At 45.2% G+C, this 21,441-nt stretch overlaps 1 protein-coding gene across 6 annotated transcripts in view; it reads right to left on the bottom strand.

Annotated features, from left to right (window-relative positions):
- Positions 1–758: 758 nt before the first annotated feature.
- The window catches only part of ARHGAP26 (Rho GTPase activating protein 26), a 462,881-nt gene continuing 442,198 nt past the window's right edge, over positions 759–21,441 (bottom strand). For all 6 annotated transcript variants that reach the window (XM_032291490.1, XM_032293486.1, XM_032292845.1 and 3 more), the window contains 2 exons: positions 15,385–15,476; positions 759–7,039 (listed from right to left, as the gene is read on the bottom strand). In XM_032291490.1, the coding sequence (XP_032147381.1) occupies positions 6,951–7,039; positions 15,385–15,476 (181 nt within the window). In that variant the 3' untranslated portion in view covers positions 759–6,950. The remainder of the gene's footprint in view (positions 7,040–15,384; positions 15,477–21,441) is intronic.

Below are 21,441 nucleotides of genomic sequence, written 5' to 3'. Positions count from 1 at the left end.
AACCAGTGCCTTAAGTGGCAAATGAGGACAAGTAGGCAGCTCACATGTGACACACACATTTCAATAGCCCCCTTCCCCTTAGAACCAGGCACCAAGGGAGCCTCACATCTCTTCCTCCTCTCCCAGGGCATGCAGAAGCCTCACTCTCACTCCCCGGAGCCCTGGGCTCCGCCTCCCTCCTCCTCTGAGCACGTCAGAGCCCTCTGTGCTTGCAGCGGAAGCTGGGAGCTCACTGGACACCTGGGTCCCAGGATGCCTTTCAGAACATATCTGGAAGGGACATGATGAATGCGAAGACTCAGTGATCTGGGTTGGCTTGGGACAGCACACGACGATCTCTAAACAACTGATTAACAAATCAGCTGTGCGGGGGGCACTGCCTGTGTTCTGGCTCTGATGATTCCATCCTTGTGTTCATGAGGTTCCAGAAAACAGGTGATTAGAAAGTCAAATTTAGGAAGAATAAAACAATATGTATTCTAAGAGAAATACGTTAGAAATGTGAAGTGGGCTATGACTCTTCGGGCTCAGTTTAATATGCCTGATGAGCAAATTCTCAGGCTTCCGAGCATCTGACGGCTTCCTAAATGGAAAGCAAAGCTTCTCAGAGCTCACCAGAAATCAGCACTGTGGTTGTCACCAAAAACTTCAGGAGCCAAGACTTGTGACCTTTCATCATTGTCTATATATACTTATTTGAAGACACATTAAAATATGTATTGAGTCAAACTCTATCAGAAACTCAACAAAGATACCACCAAATGGAAAAGACATTTAATTCAAAAACCATACATCCACTCATTTCGTAGGGACTGTCACATACACCAACCAAATGTAAGAAAACCAAGTTTCAGAGGCCTCTGAACAGAAATGCTGTTTTCTTTATAGATATATTTTGTGACACAAAAGCACATTTTTTAAAAGCCTGAACATGGCAACAGGGCTACTAACAGGGACAAAGTTCTATTCTAGTCACAGATTACCTTCTAATTACAGCACTGGATTCTATGCACCAGTCAATGGTCAATACTGAACTTTAGAACAGTGCATTATTTGTTATTTTAAAAGACAACATTGAAGTGCCATTAATAAGTACTTTATTGATATATCACACAGCACTTTACAGTATACTCAAAGGTAGCCTAAATTATGAATTAAACATGCAAATATTTTCTTTTCTGAAATATGGATAAAATGTCTTTTAGAGTGCTTTTAAGCACTAGCCGTAGGTTCTATGCATTCACGGGTTTGATCTTTTTTGCAACATGACTTTAAATAAGTTAACAGAGAATATAGCTGTAGATAGTAACCATTTGATAAATACAAACACAGTTTTAAAATGGCACTGAATTTACATCTTTGATCATTTTAATAGGCAATCAACAGCCTGTCTTGTGTCTCTAATTCTCAACCTCCAAGTCTTAAAGGCTGTAAAGGCTCAGCAAGTACCAGCTCACGTGGGTCTCTATGAGTGTCTGTGTCTTCCTAGATGTAAATATGTGCTGTACACACACACACACACACACACACACACACACACACACACAGAGAGAGAGAGAGAGAGAGAGAGAGATACTTTAGAATCAACAGATGTACACTGTCAGATACAAGGTAGATTCTGGCATCTAGATAACCAAGAAAGCTGCTTTTAGGTGTCTGGACAGGTTTGTAGAAATGGTTGATGTAGAATAGTATAGAATGTCTTAGCCTCTCCAGGACTGCTCCAGGTAACTGACATTTCATTGATCAATACTCTGGTTCTGACTATACTAAAGCGAATTTTGAGATAATCTAACTGCTACCCATACATGAGTCCAGGACTGTGCTAAGCCTTCGCTCTCTAAACCATTCCACCTTGAGAGATGTATTCACTTTGCAATGTTGGCCATAACTTTTGTAAAAATATTAGCTGTGAAATTTTTCTGTGATCATTTTTCTCCCCAGTAAGAACAGTATTTATCCTTCTAAAAAAGTAACCAAAGCTCCTTTAGGATGGTTCACCTTTCTCTTTCTCTCTGGTCCTGGTCTGCACCCAGCATTTTTACCTCCCAAGAATACAGGTGCTTCCACTGGAAGACCACATTTCAGCAGGACTAACTCTAATGACACCTGGATTCTCTCTATGGCCTTTCCCTCCACTTGGGAAGCTCTTTAGTTAGATAGACAGGTGCTGTAGGCGGCAGGAGAAAAATGTTAATTACTTGTTGGAGTCTTGTCGCAGGCATGCTATGGGACTGTGCAAGACTCGCTGCTCCGCTGCCGTTGTCATTTTGATGCTACAATTACAGAGAAGCGGTTCAGCACCCAGCTGATTGGTGTGGCTGCCAAACACATTTGAGCAACACAAGATACATTTTTTAGACACCAGCACAGGGTGTGGGAGAGGACACCCTGCTGCCTTTATAAAGGGATATGGGGCAGGGTCATCGAGGTAAGTGATTATTGTCAAGTTTACCAGAGATGATAGATAACTCCCTTGACAGAACACCTAGGTCATTCCTTTTCAAGTCAGCTAAGAGGCCGTTGGTTTCTGCAGTGCCGGCTACCTACCTGGGAATATGATTGCTCATAAAACATTCAGTACTTGGGCAAACTCTGGGTGCCATGGTGGCCACTGCTGTCTCTGGGAGCGTCATGTTCACAAAACTCAGTCATCCAGACTTGCTTTTGGGAGCAGAAGCCAGAGGATGACAGGTGCCAACAGACCGGCAGGGATCAGGTTATTTTGGCTTCTTGTTTCTGTCTCCCTCCCCCTCAACTGTGAATGCTTTCAGAGCCTCTGTAGCCAAGACAGAGCTTTTAGTGAGACAGTAGTTGCCATTTTCAGGCGATAGAAACTCAGGGGGTAGAAGTCCTTCCCTTTGAGCTGCAGGTATGGCTCACACAACTTTGCAGCTCTGGGCAAGTGCCTTGGAATGTCCTTGTTACTAGTATGGCTCCATCCTGCTAATGCCGGTCTGTCAATACTTGATTGCTCATTCTTTCTCTTTGCCTCTCTGTCCAAAAAGCACTCGGTGAGAGGAAATGAACCAATGTTCAAAAAGACGGTTTGGTCTGACATAAGAAAAACACATATTGGCCGTAGAAATACTTAAGACATTAAGCTAAAGACTGGCTCCAATTCTAGGACACAGAGGCAGGCCACGCTGCACACGGTCCATCCCTATATATGTTTATTTTGAAAAACAGGAGAGAAGATCTTCAGTCGCGAGCAAGTCAGCGTTTTACTTGCCTGGGGGCAGGGATTTGAATCTAGCTATCTTCTCCTGGTATGGCATTCTTTAGCTATAAAATTTTGCTGGTAACCTGAAGGAAGAGAGGCTGACCTTAATACTCCTAAAAGATTCAGACTCTGGCTAAGTGATCCCTGGGCCTTACAGAGGAAATTGGAGGCTACTGGGAAAGCTCAGGGATCCTGGGCCATGGTTTTCCACTCTGATAACCAATTCATTCTCCTAATCTGCCCTAACGTTTCCTATTCACACAGAGAGTCAGAGGTAGGGGGCATGGACTGGGGAGAGAGTAAAATCTTTTTGTCTTTGAGTTCCTTCCTACTCTTTGGCTCATATTCTGAAGATTATCCAGTTTTGTAGCTAATAGGAAGGAGGGGAGCCTGGCTGGGCAAAGGGAAACAGAGCAGCCATCTGTCATGGGCACCGTTATAGCCACAGGGAAGCTGGGGAGGGAGTTACCTAAAAGATCCCATTGGCAGCAGCTCATGGGCACTGCACAGCCACGGGGAAGCTGGGGAGGAGGTTACCTAAAAGATCCCATTGGCAGCAGCTCTGTTTCCCCCGGTTTCAAATCAGAGCCAACTCAGGAGGGAGAGTCATGCTTTCAAGCAGTGAAGCTGGGGCCAAGTGTCTACAGGAATGCTTCGTGAGGCACTCCCAAAGCAAGGATCTTGGCCTCCTGTTCCTCCACATGAGCTCCAGGTACGTTTATTATGGGGCAGATGACAACTTCAAACATCAAATATGGTCGGCCGTGGTGGCTCACGCCTGGAATCCCAGCACTTTGGGAGGATGAGGCAGGCAGATCACTTGAGGTCAGGAGTTCGAGATCAGCCTGGCCAATGTGGCAAAACCCCGTCTCCACTAAAAATACAAAAAACGATCTGGGCATGATGGCTCATGCCCATAGTCCCAGCTACTCGGGAGGCTGAGGCAGGACAATCAGTTGAACCTGGGAGGTAGGGGTTGCAGTGAGCTGAGGTTGCACCACTGCAACCCAGCCTGGGCCACAGAGTAAGACTCCATCTCAAAAAACAAACAAAAACAAAAAACCCCATCAAATGTGTTAAAAGCATTATGCTGGTCTCTCCTTGGATGCACATTCCCTGAGGGCCCCATTTCCCAATGTCTTCTTGTCCTCAAGTCCACAGAACTAACCATTAGTATATTCCCTGTCTTCTCGAGTTTTCCCCGATGGCTTTCTTGAGTTCTATCTTGGTCCTGTCCATTCTTAATTCTTATTCCCTGAATCAATGGTAGTGCCTCGCTCCTTGGTGAATTCCTGGAAAAGAGCCATATAATCCTTGAGCTGATAAACTGAGTCGTGAATCACAATGACAAACCCCTGTTAACTTTAAAGCCACCTGTAAAGCTCTAATGGCACAATCTACATCCCTTCTGGAGTCGTCTTCTTCTTTTGGGATCATAGGGAATTGGAGCTGAGAGGGAAGAGTTTAAAAATGTTTAGGAAAAGGGAAAGCAGCAGCACATTGAGAACTAAAGATTCTAAGAAGTTGGTTTTTTAAGAACCTACAGATGCACATGAAATCTGAAAACAAGCTAGCTCATCTACATTTCTAAAGCCTCAGAAGATGTGCAGTAAAGAAAGAAGTAAGGAGCCCAGCAATTGACTCATCTCTTTCTGTCCTGATATCTAGGGGGTACCAAGAAATACACCTGAGAAGAGAAACGAAAAATCATATGCCTGGACCCACCTATTTAAGTCCTGAGCTTCATCTTACTACTAAGTAGGCACTCTTCAAAAAACTCATTGCCTGGAGATGCTCTTCCCATCTCCAAATCCAAAGCCCAAGGAATGCTCAGAAACACATAAAGAAGACTGAACACCACTGATGAGTCATGCCCACCAACAGGGCAGCAGAGAGCAAGGGCATGTGCTCTCCTTCCTTCAGGCTGAAGGGGGGACAGCAACCTTGACTCTCTCCAGGCTTGCCTCCTCTCTCTCCCTCTTAAACATACCTGTTCAGCAATCCAAGCCTAAGTGTATGAGCAACTAGCTTAAAGAATATCAAATATAAAACTTTGCCATATAGTATTTCAAATCACTCTATTTACAAGTTTATCTTTTCAAAAAAAAAAAAAAAAAACGTAAAAGATACAGTAATTCAACACAATTCAAGTTTTTCTTTTCTTCTTTAAAGTTCCCTAACAAGGAATTCCAGAAACAGGAAACACTCTGAAGCAATGCTGCCATCCAAGGGGCTCCTGGGGAGCCTGATGGTCCATCGGTTTGTAGTTTGTCTAGCGTCACCCTTGCAAAGACATTCACATATGGGAGATATGGATGACTCTGCTGTTTGAAGGCCAAGTGAATTTGAAATGTCCAGGCAGAACTTCCCCACTCAAGGTAGTCTTCATAAGACCCAGCCTCTTTTCACCAGCAAATTCCCTTATTCAAAGGGTACCCATCCCACCCCCCAACCTTTGGTTTCTTCCTGAATCACAATAAACTACATTAGTCTCATGCCTTGAAAGACTGAGAAACAATTCCCTTTTTCTGAATGGCAGTCAACATAGACATCATTTTAAGCTACAGGCCGTAAGGTTAGCCTAGGAATTATCCTTGAAAACCACCACAGCACCAGTGTTCAGCAGCCCATAGCAGGGCAAGGGGGCGGGCCAGTGGTGGGTTAGAGGCAGGCAAGGGTGAGAGCGGGGATGGGTGAATGGGAGGACATGGGGGAACCAGTCAGATGACATCATCCATGGGGAGGCAGCATCAAGACTATGTAATTCAATCTTAAGAGGTTACTAGAGTGTGCTCCAAATATATCCTGATGCTGCTGAAATTCATCAGAAAGGGAAGAGTCCCAGCTACTATCCCATCTGCCTCAAGCAGACCACCCTAATTCCTTGATTCTTTGCTTCAAGTTGTTAGAAAACCAGTCAAAAAAGTATACCAAAAAGGTGAGAGAAAAAAAAAAAAAAAACATGTCATGCAAAGAGGATTTTTTTTTGGTTTGGTTTTAGAGTAGGTTGGGTTGCTGTGGTTACTAGGCGATGGATAGCAGCCTTGGTGGCAGAGAGGTTCCTAGCCTGGGAGGGAGAAACACAGGGTGTGTGTATTCCTGTGCATGAGAACACTGGACTGAATCTTGCTGATGACGGCCAACGGCTGCTTTAGAGATGGTGAGAGATCGGAGCTTACATAAACAGTGCTTTAACCCTCTTCATCCTGCATGCGAACAGACCTAGCTGCCTGTAGCAATGTAGGTCTCAAGTACTGAGAGGTGGAGTGGAGAGCATGCCTACTGTAAACAAAAGCAATGATCCAGCCTGGATCTCAGCGCCAATTTCTTCACCCAGCCCCATCAGACTTAACTATGCGGTGTGTTCTGGGGTACTGCTATCTGACTTCCTCTTTCTGAAGGCTGGGCGTTTGGACCGCTGAAACAAAATGAGTGCCCCCTATTTAGGATACTCATGAGAAAACGGCTTTGCAAGTCTTTCAGTTATCAAAATCAGATGGCCTCCTCTGCTGATTGACTTCTGTTTCTTGCAGTATTGATCAGTATTGGCTGAGATGATCATGGAGATGAGTGACACCAGAGCTCACAGAAACATTCATGTTGACAGGTAGCAACAGAGTCAGTCACGCTGCATTTCTCGGTGGCAAAGAGAAATGGCCTATGACACTGGAATCAGCAGTTGTCATGGATACCATGTAAAGCTCAGCAGTTCTGCTGGGGCCCACGGTTAGAGGAACTCCACGTAGTTCTCAGGGATGAGGCCAGTCTTTCCGTTCAGAGTCCCCTCCAACCAGCCAGGCTCCTGAGACGGGTGAACTGTACAGGAAGGGGAGAGAAAGCGAGAAGAGATGACGTTATAGATAGAGCAGGCGGCAGATGTGTGTGGGGTGTGTGTGTGTGCAGGGGTGGTGGCGGTGGTGGGGTGTGTGTGTGTGTGTGTGTGTGTGTGTGTGTGAAGGAAGCTTGGACAATGATTACAATCACTTGTTAAATTACATCATTCTAGAAGTTTAAACCAGAAGTTCTGAACTTTTTGTGGAATATAAGCCTTCTGATGAAAGCTGTTCTGAACTTTCTTCGCAACAGAAAAGGAACAGACACAGACATTCAAAATTTTACAATTTTAGGGGTTTCATGAACTTTCTGAAGTTCCTTGTTTAAACTATAAAGAAGTGACAGATTCCTACTTTGTAGGTTAGAGGGCAACCGTTGTCCTGGTCCATCCATATATGTATCCATCCATCCACCCACCCACCCACCTGCCCAGTATCAACTATATACTGAGTGCAGTGTCCATGGAAGACTGCTAAGAACTAGTCTTTAAAGATATCCAGCTTCGAGGCTAGGCCTGGTGGTTCATGCTCGTAATCCCAGTACTTTGGGAGGCTGAGGCAGGTGGACTGCTTTAGCCCAGGGGTTTGAGAACAGCCTGGGCAACATGGCAAAACCCCGTCTCTACAAAGTATACAAAAACTAGCCAGGTTTGATGGCACGTGTCTGTAGTCCTACTTACTTAGAGGAGGGGGAGTGCTGAAGGGGAGGATCACTTGAGCTCAGTGATTGCACCACTGCACTCCAGCCTGGGCAACAGAGCAAGACTGTGTCTCAATCAATCAATCCTGCTGCTAATCATCATCTTACTTTCCTTCAAATCCTTACCCCTGCTTCTAATTTCCTTGCACATTTTTTTTTGTGTGTGTGTGTGTGTGTGATGGTCATTTTGGACAGCCTTTGAATAGCCATTTCTCTGTTTTGCTCACACCCTTTCTTAGTTTTCTTTCCTGTTCTCTACATTTTCCCCTCTTCTAAATACCAGTTGGAAAATTGTTTTCTTCCTCCTTCTATTGCCCTTTGATTTTTCAGTATCCAAAGAATATATATACACTTTTGTGACATCATGATCCCTCTCCATGGAAACCATTGTGATATTACAAAGATTACATAAAATCCAGCTGAGTCTGCAAAGTAGCCAATAGCAGGAAGGAAGAGAGAAGGAATCATGGGACTAAGAGGTGGGGGATGTTCACACTTGTCAACTGAAGATATACAGATCACTCTGGGGCGAGGCAAGGCATTTACTCTTAATGTGTTAGGAAAACTCCAATTTTCCAAGATTATTTGGAGAGAATAGATTTTCCCCTATTCCCTTCCTGGGCTAATTAAATGACTTCCTGAGCTTGTTTTAGAAAAGCATTTCCGCCCTGACACTGCTATTGAATTCTAGTTTCAGTTTGTAGGGAAAGAAGCAAGAACAGAAACCAAAGGAGGCAAATGGGAGGCAGCAAAAGAACCGGCATTGAGGCTTCCAGAAGGTCAGTGTCAGTCAACTTTGGGTACACCTTAAGTGCCTCCTTAGGAAAAGACAAGGCCAAACATCTACTAGTTGGTCTCCAGAGTTGGACAATTTCAGAACACTAGGCTCCAGGAATAAACAGCAAGGATACTCTGGGTCCATGACAACCCATATGAGAGAGTCTGGGAGAGAAGTGCCTTGGAAGAAGAGAGAACTTAAAAGCAACCTGGCCTCTCCAATTACCAAAGCTCTCCCATGCCACTCTTAAAGAACACCCCAATACTCCTGCCCTCTGCCCATCCAACCAAAGCTTCCAAGATTACTTCCGTTTCTGCACTTCATACTGGCAACAAGACTCTCTTCTCTTTTGTGGGTTCCTGCAGATATGAAAGGACCTAGTGTGGATAAAGCACTCTGCACAGAGCCAGGCACAGAGCAAATGCTCAGTGCAGGCTAGTCAGTAGGAGACCCTGGATCAGGACTGCTCAGCAAGATCCCCTTCCAGTAAAAACCTAGTAAAACCAGATGGCCCTTACCACCTACCTAAGCTTCAGAAAAAATCAAAGGTTTAGAACAAAATTACCAAACTCATTATCCAAAACGAAAGACCTAGCAAGAATAAAGTAACCAAACTGACAAAACAAAAACCCAAAACCGGGCCCTCCCACTTTGCAGCAAAGCTCTGAGTTGAGCTGTTACTCTACCGGATGCTCTGAGTCCATCTCCTTCAGACCTTTCTCCTTTTCCTGGTCAGCTGTTCAAACACAGCACAGGTACAGAGCTGGAAACACTTACAATGCAATTTGGGGACTCAGGGAAGAATTAGAGGGTACAAGAGGGGCCCTCCAAACTGGGGGCTAAGAGGTAGGTCACAAGATAACACAGCCTTTGGGTTGGCTGCTGACTTGCTGAGTCTTCAAGCCAGCGTATACTAAAGCATGTGTCAGACCATGTGCATCAGGACCCTCGGGATGCTTATGCAAATTGCACATTTCTGGACCCCATGGCAAATCAATTAAAGCAGAATCTCTGGGAGTGGGACCCAGGAACCTGTATTTTCACTAGCTCACAGAAAGTTAGGAGCTATAAGTTTTCTGTGCCCAAATGCCTCTGAGTTAAAACACAAATTTTCATTTACTGATGGAGGGAGGCAGCACCACATACCCCACCCCCGACTTCTTTCTGCTGTCTTCTGTTTCCGTGTTAAGGCTTAGCTGCTTAAGGCCTTTGAGAAGCCCCACTTTCTTCATAAATATTACCAAGGAATCCCTTCTACCTGCTCCCTCCTCCTCCAGACTCCTAAAATGCTCATAGTACATCCCACATAGTATTCATGGGTCCTATTTATATGCTGTTCAGATGTGCTAAGCTTTGCTTCTCTATCTAGTTTTTCAGTGCGTTTTGGTTTGGATTATAGCACTTCCTGGCTCGACAACCTTCAGTAACTCCCTTCTGCTTCGTGAATTATAATGATACAAGCTAACACTTACATCTATTATGAAGCTGCCGTGTGCTCAGAGTATTAGACATATTGATTCATTTGATCCTCAAGATCTTAGTTTGTACTATTATTATCTGTATTTTGCAGATGAGAAAATTAAGGCTCAGAGAGGTCAATTAATTTGTGCATGGTCATAATACTAGAACCAAAATTTGAACCTAGCTTGTTTGACTCCAGAGACCAACCCCCTTCCCACTATATCAGGCCTCTATTTAACCAGAGGTGTGACCCTTGCCCATAAGAATGATAACACAGGTTGAGCACATGCTAGGCAGCAGACCCTTTGTGAATATGCACGTCACACCTCTATTTCCCCGTTCCATCTTCAGAATGACTATGGAGTCGGTTCTGCTATTATTCACACTTCACTGATGAAAAACTGAGGCTCAGAAAAGTTAAGTTTCTTGGCCAAAATTAAATATTAATAGCTGGCAGATGATGCAAGTGAATCAGAGCCCAGGACACCTGATCCCAGAGTCTGTCGTCTTAACTACCACTGCTGTTGCCTGGCCCAATGCTCTGAACTTCAAAGATGCTAAGTGCTTGTCGGGCTGAATGGCGCCAATGTCTAACACTGAACTGTACCAGGGTCCAATATGCTGTACGAACACAAAAGGTATTGCTGCAAGCTGCCTGAGTGGCTCTTCAGCCCAGCAAGCATATACTAAATATAAGCTGCTGGGGACTTGGGTAGGCTTCCTGCCAACCAACCACTGTCTCCCAGCTATGCCCCTGTGTACACAATACACTCTGCGTACACAACTCACGTCTTCTGCCCTCCTTCGCTCACCATGGACAAGGAGCAAGTGTGTGACTAAGGTCTCTAGTGGCTGACTGTCCCCAAAAGAAGTCTTAACTAACAGAGGTGGAGACCCCTGGGTAATTTACATTCACTCATTTAACAAATGTTTACTGAGCACCTACCACATGCTGTAGACACCATGCTAGGTCCTCACTTCTGTGCACATAGCACAGAACAAGCAGATAAGATTTTGCTCTTGAGGAGGGACAATCAAGCAATAAGCAAGCATATAATGTTGGGCGGTAGTAAGAGGAGAGAGACAGACTAGAGCAGTGGGTGGTGCAATGGCTCTGCGATGGGAAAAAGCTGACGTGACTTTAGAAGAGCGGTGTGCATGTATTTCTTAAAGGGCCTCATAGTGAGTGTGTCTCTCTCCTCTACTCTGGCATTGTAGTGCCATAGATAACATGCAGACACAAAGGCATGAGTGCCTATGTTCCAGTAAGGCTTTATTTACAAAACAGGTGGTGGCTTGGATTTAACTGGCAGGTCATGGTTTGCTGACCTTACTTGAGAACATAAAGAGGCTGCTGCAGTATGCCAAGTGAGGGCAAGAGGAGGTCAGAGAGGGTAGGAACTGGGCCCTGGAGGGCCTTGTAAGTAATTCTCAGAGCAGTGGGAGGCCACCGGTAGATTTTAAGCAGGAAATAAAATACGTGGTTTTCATTTTCAAAGATGACTCTTGCTGCTGTGTGAAGGGGTTGTGGGAGCAAATGTGGAAGTGAGTGACAAGATGTGTTTGGCAGTCAGTGGAAGCGTCCAGGGGAGAGGTAGAGGTGGCCTGGGCTTGGGTGTGGCAGTGACGATGGCTGGGGAAGCTGAAGGACATCCCTGACTGCTCTCCTGTTAACCCATTTCCTAGGCAGCTTGGGGGTTCCCCAGTGAGGATATTCTCCATCAGTAAAGGAAACTTGGGACAGCCCTGCCGTGAGGTGGTGCTGTGTCAGGTACCATGGGAATGAATGGATTCAGCTCCTATCAAATCTTGTTAAAAGTATCCCAATTTTAGTGACTGCCATGTGCATTTTCCAGGTATCACGAATCATGTGGCTTCAAGATGACCAGTGTTACTGAGAACGTGAGCTATTTCTCTTTCCAATTACTGTCTGAGGTGCTCTTGTTGAAATGGACAGTTTCGCAGTAGATTGACTAGGGCTGACACTGGAATTATTTCTAGGTATTGCATATCCATTTCCTACTGCACAAAGTCCATGAGCTGACAGCAGTAGCCACTCCAGAGTCATAGTAGGGGCCCCTGGAATCCAAAGGCTTTGCGATTAATCATTACAAAACAGACTTTCTCCTTCACGGGCCCCTCCCTTTTCCTCTTATTCATTCTTCTTAATCCTGAAACACACACATACACACACACACACACTCTCTCTCTCTCTCTCTCTCTCTCTCTCTCTCCTTTTTGGTTTGATGATTTAATCTGCCAGCTACACAGCATACAAATTAAACAGCCCTTACCTAATATCCCCAGGGTAAACTAACAAGTGATGGAACAAGGAAAAAGACTCCCCTGCTTGACAGAATAATAGTGTTCTTCTGTAATGCCTCATTTTCTCCTTTAGAAGTGAGGGGGTGGGGAGGAAGAGGGTCTATGTAAGCATTTTTCTTTGGAAAGAAGACCTAATAACATATTTTCAGCTAACCCAATTGAGAAAATGTGCTAACATTTCGTCAGGTCCATTTTCTATGGCAGCTCGGAGGTGTTTTCTTTCAGGTTTAATTTGGCCTTCTGCTCCTCAGGGAATTTGAAAGGTCACTGTCAAGTCTAGTTAAAAACAAACCAGTGTCAGTGAACTCTGCCACAACTCCTAGAGACCACAGGAAGTCTTGAGTAAGGCCTCTCACTCGTTCCACCAAACTTCCCTTCTGCTGTCATCTACCAACACATGTAGGATTTATAATGATTACCATGCTGTGGATGACAGCAGATACAGAACCTGCTAGGTGACAGGTGACGGGTTGGATTTGACCGGCAGGTCATAGTTTGTTGACCTTATTTGAGAACATGAAGAAGGCTCATGAGGCTGTAGTATGTCAAGTGAGGGTGAGAGGTCAGAGGGGCAGAATCTGGGCCCTGGAGGGCCTTGTAAGTAATTCTCAGAGCAATGGGAGGCCACTGAAGGACTTTAGTGTAATTTCCATTTTTCAAAGATCACTCTCGCTGCTGTGTAAAGAAGGGGTGACGGGAGCAAGAGTGGAAGTGACAAGATGTGTCAGGTGGCCAGCGGCAGCTCCCGGGTGAGAGGTAGAGGTGGCTGGGGCTTGGATGTGGCCATGAAGATGGCTGTGGAAGCTGAAGGACATTCTGCTGGGAAGAAAAGGACTTGGGAGTTAACAGTCATCCAGGCTTCTCTTCTCTTCTTGTCTTTTTCTCCCCTTTATGCTTAACTATCTAAGCCACTGCAGAAAGACTTAAAAATGAAAGAAGTCAGGAACATAAAACTGTGCAACCTCTTTCTCTCTCTTTTTTTTTTAATTTGGAGACAGATTTTCTCTCTTGTTGCCCAGGCTGGAGTGCAATGGCGTGATCTCGGCTCACTGCAACCTCCACCTCCTGGGTTCAAGCGATTCTCCTGCCTCTTCTTTGTGAAATAGTTTGGTGTTTCCTCAAACACTTAAACACAGAGATAATATGACCCTGCAATCCCACTCCTAGGTATATCCCCAAGAGAACTGGAAACTATGCCCTCACAAAAACTCAACACACATGTTCACAGCAGCATTATTCAAGTAGCCAAAAAATAGAAACAACATGTCCATCTACTGATGGATGAGCTTAAATAAAATGTGCTGTATCCATACTATCGCACGTAAAAAGGAGTAAGGCTCCGACACATGCTATAGCACAGATGAACCTTGAAAACATTATGCAAAGGGAAGAGGCCGTTTCAAAGATCATATACTGTATAATTCCATTTGTATGAAACGTCCGGGGCAGGCAAATCTAGGGAGACGAAGTAGAAGCGTGGTTGCCTTGGGCTGGATGGAAATGGGCTGTGGTAAATAGGGCATGACTGCTAAAAATACGGGGTTTCTTTTGGGGGTGATGAAAATATTCTGGAATTACATAGTGGTGATGGTTGCACAACTCTGAATATACTAAAAACCATTGAATTGTACATTTTGAATGGGTAAATTGTATGTTGTGTGGCTATCTTAATAAACTGTTGGAAAATGGAAGAAGGCTGCACTCACAGAAAGAAATCACAACTAAGATAGAAGCATATACATAACTTTTGATAGTTTAAAACAATTCTGCCCCTGAAAGCAAGAGTCCTTTGGGTTGTCAGAGGGAATGGCTGATAAGAACGCGATGATCTCTTGCCCATGTGAGCAGTGAAGTGGGACTTAGAGGACGGACCTTTAAGCCCTGGATTCACCTGCCAATGTAGAAATCTCTTAAATCCTGCTTATATACAGGCAGAAGCCCCTTCTCTGCTGATGAAGCAGGGCACAGAAGCTCAAGCAATGCAGCCCATCTGGTTTGTCTTCTGTGAGAGCCATGTCAGGTTACGGCAGGGCTAGGACTCCGCCGCCTGGGCCTATGTTGGGGACACTCACCAGTGAGATGGCTTTGGAGCCTTCAGCAGACCCACTGTACCTGCACTGCACCTGCAGTCTGCTGCAAGCACCAGCCATGGACAGGAGAGGTGGCTGGGCTGGCTGTTTGTGTGCTTTGATTTATAAAGGGCCCCGATGAGAGTTAATGGAGCAAAGATTTAAGGACAGTGCTTGAGGCTTTGAGAACTAGAAAAGGGAATGCAGACTCAGAAGGCCACATGCTGTTCTGGAGTAACCCCTCCCCCTCCTGCTGACCCAGAAGGCCAAAAGCTGTGTGATCTGGGAAACCCCCATGCTCTGTCCCTTGTTCCCCATTCTGTCTACTCGTGCCTGGTGGATACCTCTGCTATGCTGAATGTAGGGGCTGGGTAGACACAATGACAGCTTCTTTGGACCTGCGTACAGTCAAGGGCTGGTCCCAACCCATCTCTGCTCTGGCCTGGAATGTAAGACCTTTACAGAGGTAGCCAGGACCCATGGAGGCAGGTGCAGCATCCACTGCCCAGACAAAAGTAAGGAAAAACTGTCACTGTGAACTATAAGAGCATCAGGGCCTTTTTTGAAGATAGATACAATGATGATGATGGCCTTAATAATAAAAATATTAACTTATTGAATACTTAATATGTGTTGAGTACCATTTTAAACATGTGGTGTATATGATCTCTTAAAGCCACTTCCAAGTTCTGGGCTGGGTCTTCTGCAGGCATAATCTCATTTACTGTGGTAACAACTCAACTCAGAGCTGATTACGCTAGTCCATTCTTCACAGTGTCTCCCAAAACCAATACACACACACACACACACACACACACACACACACACACTCACTCACTCACTCTCTCTCACTCTCTCTCTCTCTCTCAGTTTTTTGTTCTTACCCATTGTATTGAGATTTTCCCTAGGGAGGAACTGTGAAAATGCCAGTTATTTATGTGATTCCCTTGCCCCTGCCCCCTGCCCATATCTTTGTGAGGGGATGAGAAACTCACCATTATCGAAGACCGTGCCTGCTGTGAACGAAAGCTCTGAGTCATGTTCAGCTTTGCAGGCATACAAGGCTTTTGCCTTCCGGAACGGTGTGCTGTGTGAAAACAGGAGTTTATTTAACATTCTTGAAAAAACCCTTAGAAAGCCCCAGACATTTAATCTCTTTTCTTCCTTTTCCCTGTAAGCTACCTAGTCCCCTCTCGTGGGAAGTGCCTGGCAAGGCAGCCAGATGGCAAGACATGAGGTGGGAAAGCTGCAAAGGTCACAGGAGAAAAATGAGAAAAATTCAGAGAAAAGCCATAAGCTTCAAGAAAGTACCCTTCTTGTGGGGTCACCTTGCGTCATGTTAAAACTTTACCTGGGAGTTATAACAGCCAAACAGCAGGAGGGCAGGCTGGGTCTCCCTTTTTTTTGGGAAGCAAAAGTGACTGGGGAGGGGAGGGAGGCAGGGTCAGGACAAAAAGTTCCAAGATGCTCTGGGGAACTCACTCCCAACAGACCCTGTTGAAAGCTGGCAGTGCTCAGTGAGTTAAAAAGGAGAAATTCCAGCAAAGCCAAGTTTCAGTTCCGGGCCACAGGTGGACATGAGTTCTCCCAGATGTTCTTGATTTCTTACCAGGCTGGGTCTTGCTGGTGGGGCAGGATTCCAGAACTGGAGCTCTCCAACCCCCAGGGGAGGGAACAGACAAGGTGTGTGAGGGCAATTACACACGTGTGCACATGAGCACACACGTGCACCTGTATGGGGAGTGTGGGGAGAAGGAAGAAGGGAAGGGGACGCGAGGTGTTTTGTTTTTACTCTTCTCATACCAGGTGAGTGTTGACAATTACCCTCACTGTCCATTCGAATCACCTGAGGAGCATTTAGAAAATGCAGATGTCTGGCTTCTACCCAGATGTGCAGATATTATATAGGCATCGGTATTTTTAAAAAGCTCTCCAAGTGATTCCAATGTGCAATGAGGGTTGAAAACAACTGTTCTAGAGCAGAGAGTGGTAAACTTCTTCTGCAAAGGGCCGGGTGGTAAATATTTTAGGTTTTGTGAGCCACATGGTCTCCACTGTGCAGGGTCATCAGAGTAAAGGTTATCTCGAATTTATTGCTGGGGCGCAGTTTACTGTTGTTCCCTCTGGTTTTCTTGGAGCCAAGATATGATGGCCAGGTGGGAAATCATTAGGAAAGTGGGAGAAAATGAAGTGGGACCCCTGGGAATGAAGGAAAGAAGAGTCTTTAGTATTCCTCCTCCAACAGGAAAACACCTCTTCCTGTCTAATTATGATTAAAGAATAAAGTTCAGGACAAGGGGCATAGTCTGTGATCCAAAGAAACCAAGTCTGTGTGTTGGCCAGCGAGGGTCAAACATCCTTTGTGCACCTTTCCAGGGAGGAACATAAGAGGCTTTTCTTGGGGGTGCTGGGAAGCAGAGAGGAGGAGTGACTTGGCTGTGAAAAGTGCTCAAACAGATAAGACTATACTGACAGGCAAATGGAACCTGTTAGGACATTGAAGGTGAAAGGAGACTCCAGTTCACATTAGCCAAGGTCTCAGAGACCAGGTTTTGAGGCAGTATTTCTGCCTTTTGAGGTTAGGGCAGAGCAGGTGGGTAAAAAGCAAAGAGACCAGGGAAGGGGGAATAAAAACTAAGGGAAACAGCATCTGAGGCAAGGCTCCTCTGGCTGGATTTTTGCAGACATTACTTATTAATCTCATTAAATAAAGGTAATGGGACAATACAGAGACAAGCCGGGAAAGCAGCAGAGGTATTTGGCAGGCAGAAATTAAAGGGAATGGTCTTAGGTGCCCAAGATTATCCTTTAAAAGGAGTAACATTCCATTGATATTAGGTTTTTGGAATTGAGTAATGAAGTGGTAATAACATAGTATATTACAAAAATAACAGACTAGGCACTGTGGCTCACACCCGAATCCCAGCACTTTGGGAGGTGGGAGGACTGCTTGAGCCCAGGAATTCAAGACTAGACTAGGAGACCTCCAACTCTACAAAAAATAAAAAAATTAGCCAGGCATGGTGGGACACGCCTGGAGTCCAGGTTACTTGGGAGGCCGAGGCAGGAGGAATGCTTGAGCCCAGGAGGTCAAGGCTGCAGTGAGCTGAGATTGCACCACTGCACTCTAGTCTGGGCCATGTAAGATCCCGTCTCAAAAAAAAGGACTGCTTGAGCCCACCAAAAAAACAATTTAATTAAAACACAGGCCAAGAAAGGGCCTTGTTTTCTTCTCAAGTTGATAGGTAACCAACAGTGTATGGGACGGCCTTTTCCCTTGAAATCTCCCTCTGCTGCCTTAGAATAGGCACAAAAATGGGAGAAATGACAGGGGGCCATTTCTGTTCCCCAAGAGTAGGGTTGCCAGATAGAATACAGGACACCTAGTTAAATTTGGATGACAGATTAAACAATAAATATTTCTTTAGCATACGTTATGTCCCAAATATTGCATGGGACATTTGTATACAAAAATATCTGTGTTGTTTACCATCCAAATTTAACTGGGTATGCTATATTTTTTATTTTATTCGCTAAATCTGGCAACCCTCCCAAAAAAGTCTCATCTTCTTAAAAGCTTGTCAGCCCAACAAGTCAAGTACCCCATAACTCCTCAAAGGCCTTAAGCGGTTTGCTTTAGGTAGGGTTCCTACCAAAACAGACAAATCCTGTTGGCAGAGAGGTTGTGTTTGTAGGTTTTGGCTCTGATTTAAAAAAATAAAAAATCTCCACCAGGCATCATTGGTTCTTTGGCTTCCTACTCTCCACAGTGCATCTCAAAACTGGATACAGAGAGCCTGGGGTAGTTTTCGGCTGCTCCGGTCACAGAGCCCTTCAGACCTCAGCGGGGCCTTTATGGGCATGAACATGTTTGGATCCTCCTGCTAGTTCCCTTTAAATTTTCGCCTCTGAGCATGGCACAAGGCCTGGAAAGCACTCAGAGGAGTTTTCCTCAAATGCCCTTGCAAGCCTTGCAAAATGATGAGCCATTCTCCATCATATGGCACTACAGGGAGGTGACGCCAGCTAGACTGGCAAGTGGCGAGGGGTCGATCATTTAGGCATAATTTCCAGGGACCCCTATGCAAATGCAAGTTATAGGTTTGGGACTATAGGCTTTTTGGGGGAAGGGGTGAGCAAGCGGAAGAAAAAGGAACTAGGGAGGGAAGGTGTCTCCCGCACCCTTTCTCTACTGTGCTGCAAAAGGCATCTTCATTCCTGAGCTGGAACAAACAAGCTCTACAAATGGTTTGAAGAGGGGACAGTGATATGGTTTGGCTCTGCGTCCCCACCTGAATCTCATCTGGTAGCTCTCATAATTCCCGTGCTGTGTGAGGGGCTCAGTGGGAGATGACTGAATCATGGGGGAGGATCTTTCCTGTCCTGCTCTCGTGATAGTGAATCGGTCTCATGAGATCTGATGGTTTTAAAAAACGGGAGTTTCCCTGCCCAAACTCTCTTTTTCCCTGCCGCCATCCATGAAAGATGTGACTTGCTCCTCCTTGCCTTCTGCCATGATAGTGAGGCCTCCCCAGTCATGTGGAACTGTAAGTCTTTTAAACACCTTTTGCTTCCCAGTATAGGGTATGTTTTTATCAGCAGCATGAAAACAGACTAATCCAGACAGAAAGCAATTTCCAGAGGAGACATCATTCAGTTCATGGGGCCACTGATTAGGGCTAATTCAGTATTTACTTTTAAAGGCTTTGCTCAGGGAAGAAAATCTGAAGCTTCATGCTCTGGAGGTGGATTTGGGGGAGGCCCCACTGGACCTGAATAATGGGTGTATATCACCACCTCTTTGCTATACACTACAGTGTATGGGTTTGGGTCCTCTCTGTTCCTCTGATGGGCTAGCTCCTCAGCAGTGTTGCTATCTGTGCTCACCTGGGCAAACACATTTAGCCGAACTCTGCCTTGACTCTTTTTTTTCCTTTTTCTTTTGAGATGGAGTCTTGCTCTGTCACCCAGGTTAGAGTGCAATGGCACGAGCTCTGCAAACTCCACCTCCCAGGTTCAAGCAATTCTCCCGCCTTGGCCTCCTGAGTAGCTGGGATTACAGGCGTCTGCCACCATGCCCAGCTAATTTTTGTATTTTTAGTAGAAACAGGGTTTTACCATGTTGGCCAGGCTGGTCTTGAACTCCTAATCTTGGGTGATCTGCCTGCCTCAGCCTCCCAAAGTGCTGGGATTATAGGCATGAGCCACTGCGCCCAGCCCGCCTTGACTACTTCAAGAGGGCAGCTTCCTAAAGGCGTCCAAATGGTACAATTCTAACAATGGCCAGGGGAGAAGGAATTGACTAACTGTGACCCCAGATACACAAGATGAGCTGATTGTATTGCCACTGTCCTCTGCCAATCTGGAAATGCTTTGAGAGGTAGGAAGGAGTAGGAAAGAAAAAAAGTATGGAAATATTTTGGGAGATGAAAAGGAGTGAAGAGGTAGAGATACTTCATAAGAAACAGGGCCCCAAAGCTCAGACACACAAAAAAGTGAGTACCATCAAGGCAGAGAGAACGTTTTAGGATTTTAGCTGAGTGATTCCACTGTCTTGAGTCTCTTGGCCCATTTTGTCCGAAGGGCTAATATTTTGAAAATTTCACTCCTTTTTGATAAAAATGAAGGAACTGCATTCTCCTAAAGCCCAAGTTTCTCTAATGAGCGAGTGAGGCATTTTGGAAGCTGACGTGTCTGTGGTCACTTAGTTTCCTCTGGTTCAGGTCCTCATGTTCTAATGAGAATAATCCATGTCATTTCTGGTATCTTAGAAAGTTAATGTCTCCCAAAGTGCCCAGAAGATGTCCAAGAAATGACTGGAAAATTACTAGAATGTCAGGAAGACATGATCTGAAAATTTCTCTTATTTATAGAGTGAGAAAAAAAAAGAATATACTAAAAAGCTCCTTCCCATCATCCAGGATGAAGCCAGGTAGAAAGCTGTATAAAACCTAAAAGAGCAAGCCAGGCTCTAGGCTGGGAGCGGCATAAAAACTCAAAGTTGGGGTTACCCACGTGTTTGGAGGAGACAGTGCTGAGCTGAGGGGAAGAAGTCCTGAATTCTGGATTGGCTCTTAGTCACGTAATTGTGTCCAAGCCACCTCGCTGTGCTTTAGTTTTCTTTTTCTACAATAGGGTTTGCCCATTTCTCTTCTCAGTCTCACATGAGGATAGAATGAAATGGCAGATGTGTAAGTGCCTAGTAGAGAATAAAGTAATATATGTATCTGTATATACATAAATAGCATGGGATTTTCTTTTTTTCTAAAAGTGAAACTCGGCTTCATAAATTATTTAAGCCTCTCTGCTGGATCCACCCTTTGGAGAAAAAGATGGAAGAGAAAATACTCCCAAAGTCCAAAATGCTTCTGATGCTTATAACTGGGCTCTACCATTTGGTTGTCTGAAAGCTGAGACTAAGCTTGAGAAAGAAACATGCTCAGGAGCTCCACAGCAGAGGAATTCTGCAGGATCCCTATTCATTCTTCTCCTGGTTGTAAAGAGCTCTTTTCTCCAAAGAGCACAAGAGCAAAGAACTTAGGTGTGGAAGTCACAAAAGCAGGGAAAATTACAGCATGGCCCTGAGAAGAGGAACTAGGTCAAGCTGCTCTCCCTCAGAGAGAGGTAGTGTCTGTTCCCGGGACAGCTCAGGCTTCATGACACAGAGACAGAAGCATGCTGGAAGCATGGACGGCTCTGGGAGTATATGGAGGACAAGGAGGGATAAGCCATGAGCACTTTAGGAAAAACTGCTTCGTCTCTCTAGCTTTTATTCTGTGTTCTATTTGTCTCTACCCAGTGGCTCTGGTCTCAGTGACTGGGTATCAGTGCTCAGGCCCAAGGGGCCCAACCCCACAAACAAACGTTGCCTGATGCTACCTGATAAAAATGAGAGAAGGCTGGCATGTGTCTCAACACTGTTCCCTCTTATGTTATCTTACACCAAAGCACAGAGGACACACGTAATTGAGAGAGCCATCAAAACTGGAGTCTGATTCAGGAGGTGCTCCTTCCCCTAACTCTAGGCACCAGAGAGATTAATTCAGAAACTT

Source organism: Sapajus apella, unplaced genomic scaffold (assembly GCF_009761245.1).
Source record: "Sapajus apella isolate SASKATOON/1434 unplaced genomic scaffold, GSC_monkey_1.0 scaffold1, whole genome shotgun sequence".
NCBI classification, from domain to species: domain Eukaryota; kingdom Metazoa; phylum Chordata; class Mammalia; order Primates; family Cebidae; genus Sapajus; species Sapajus apella.
The sequence above is the reverse complement of the archived record's forward strand: the minus strand, read 5'-3'. Positions and strand labels throughout refer to the sequence as shown.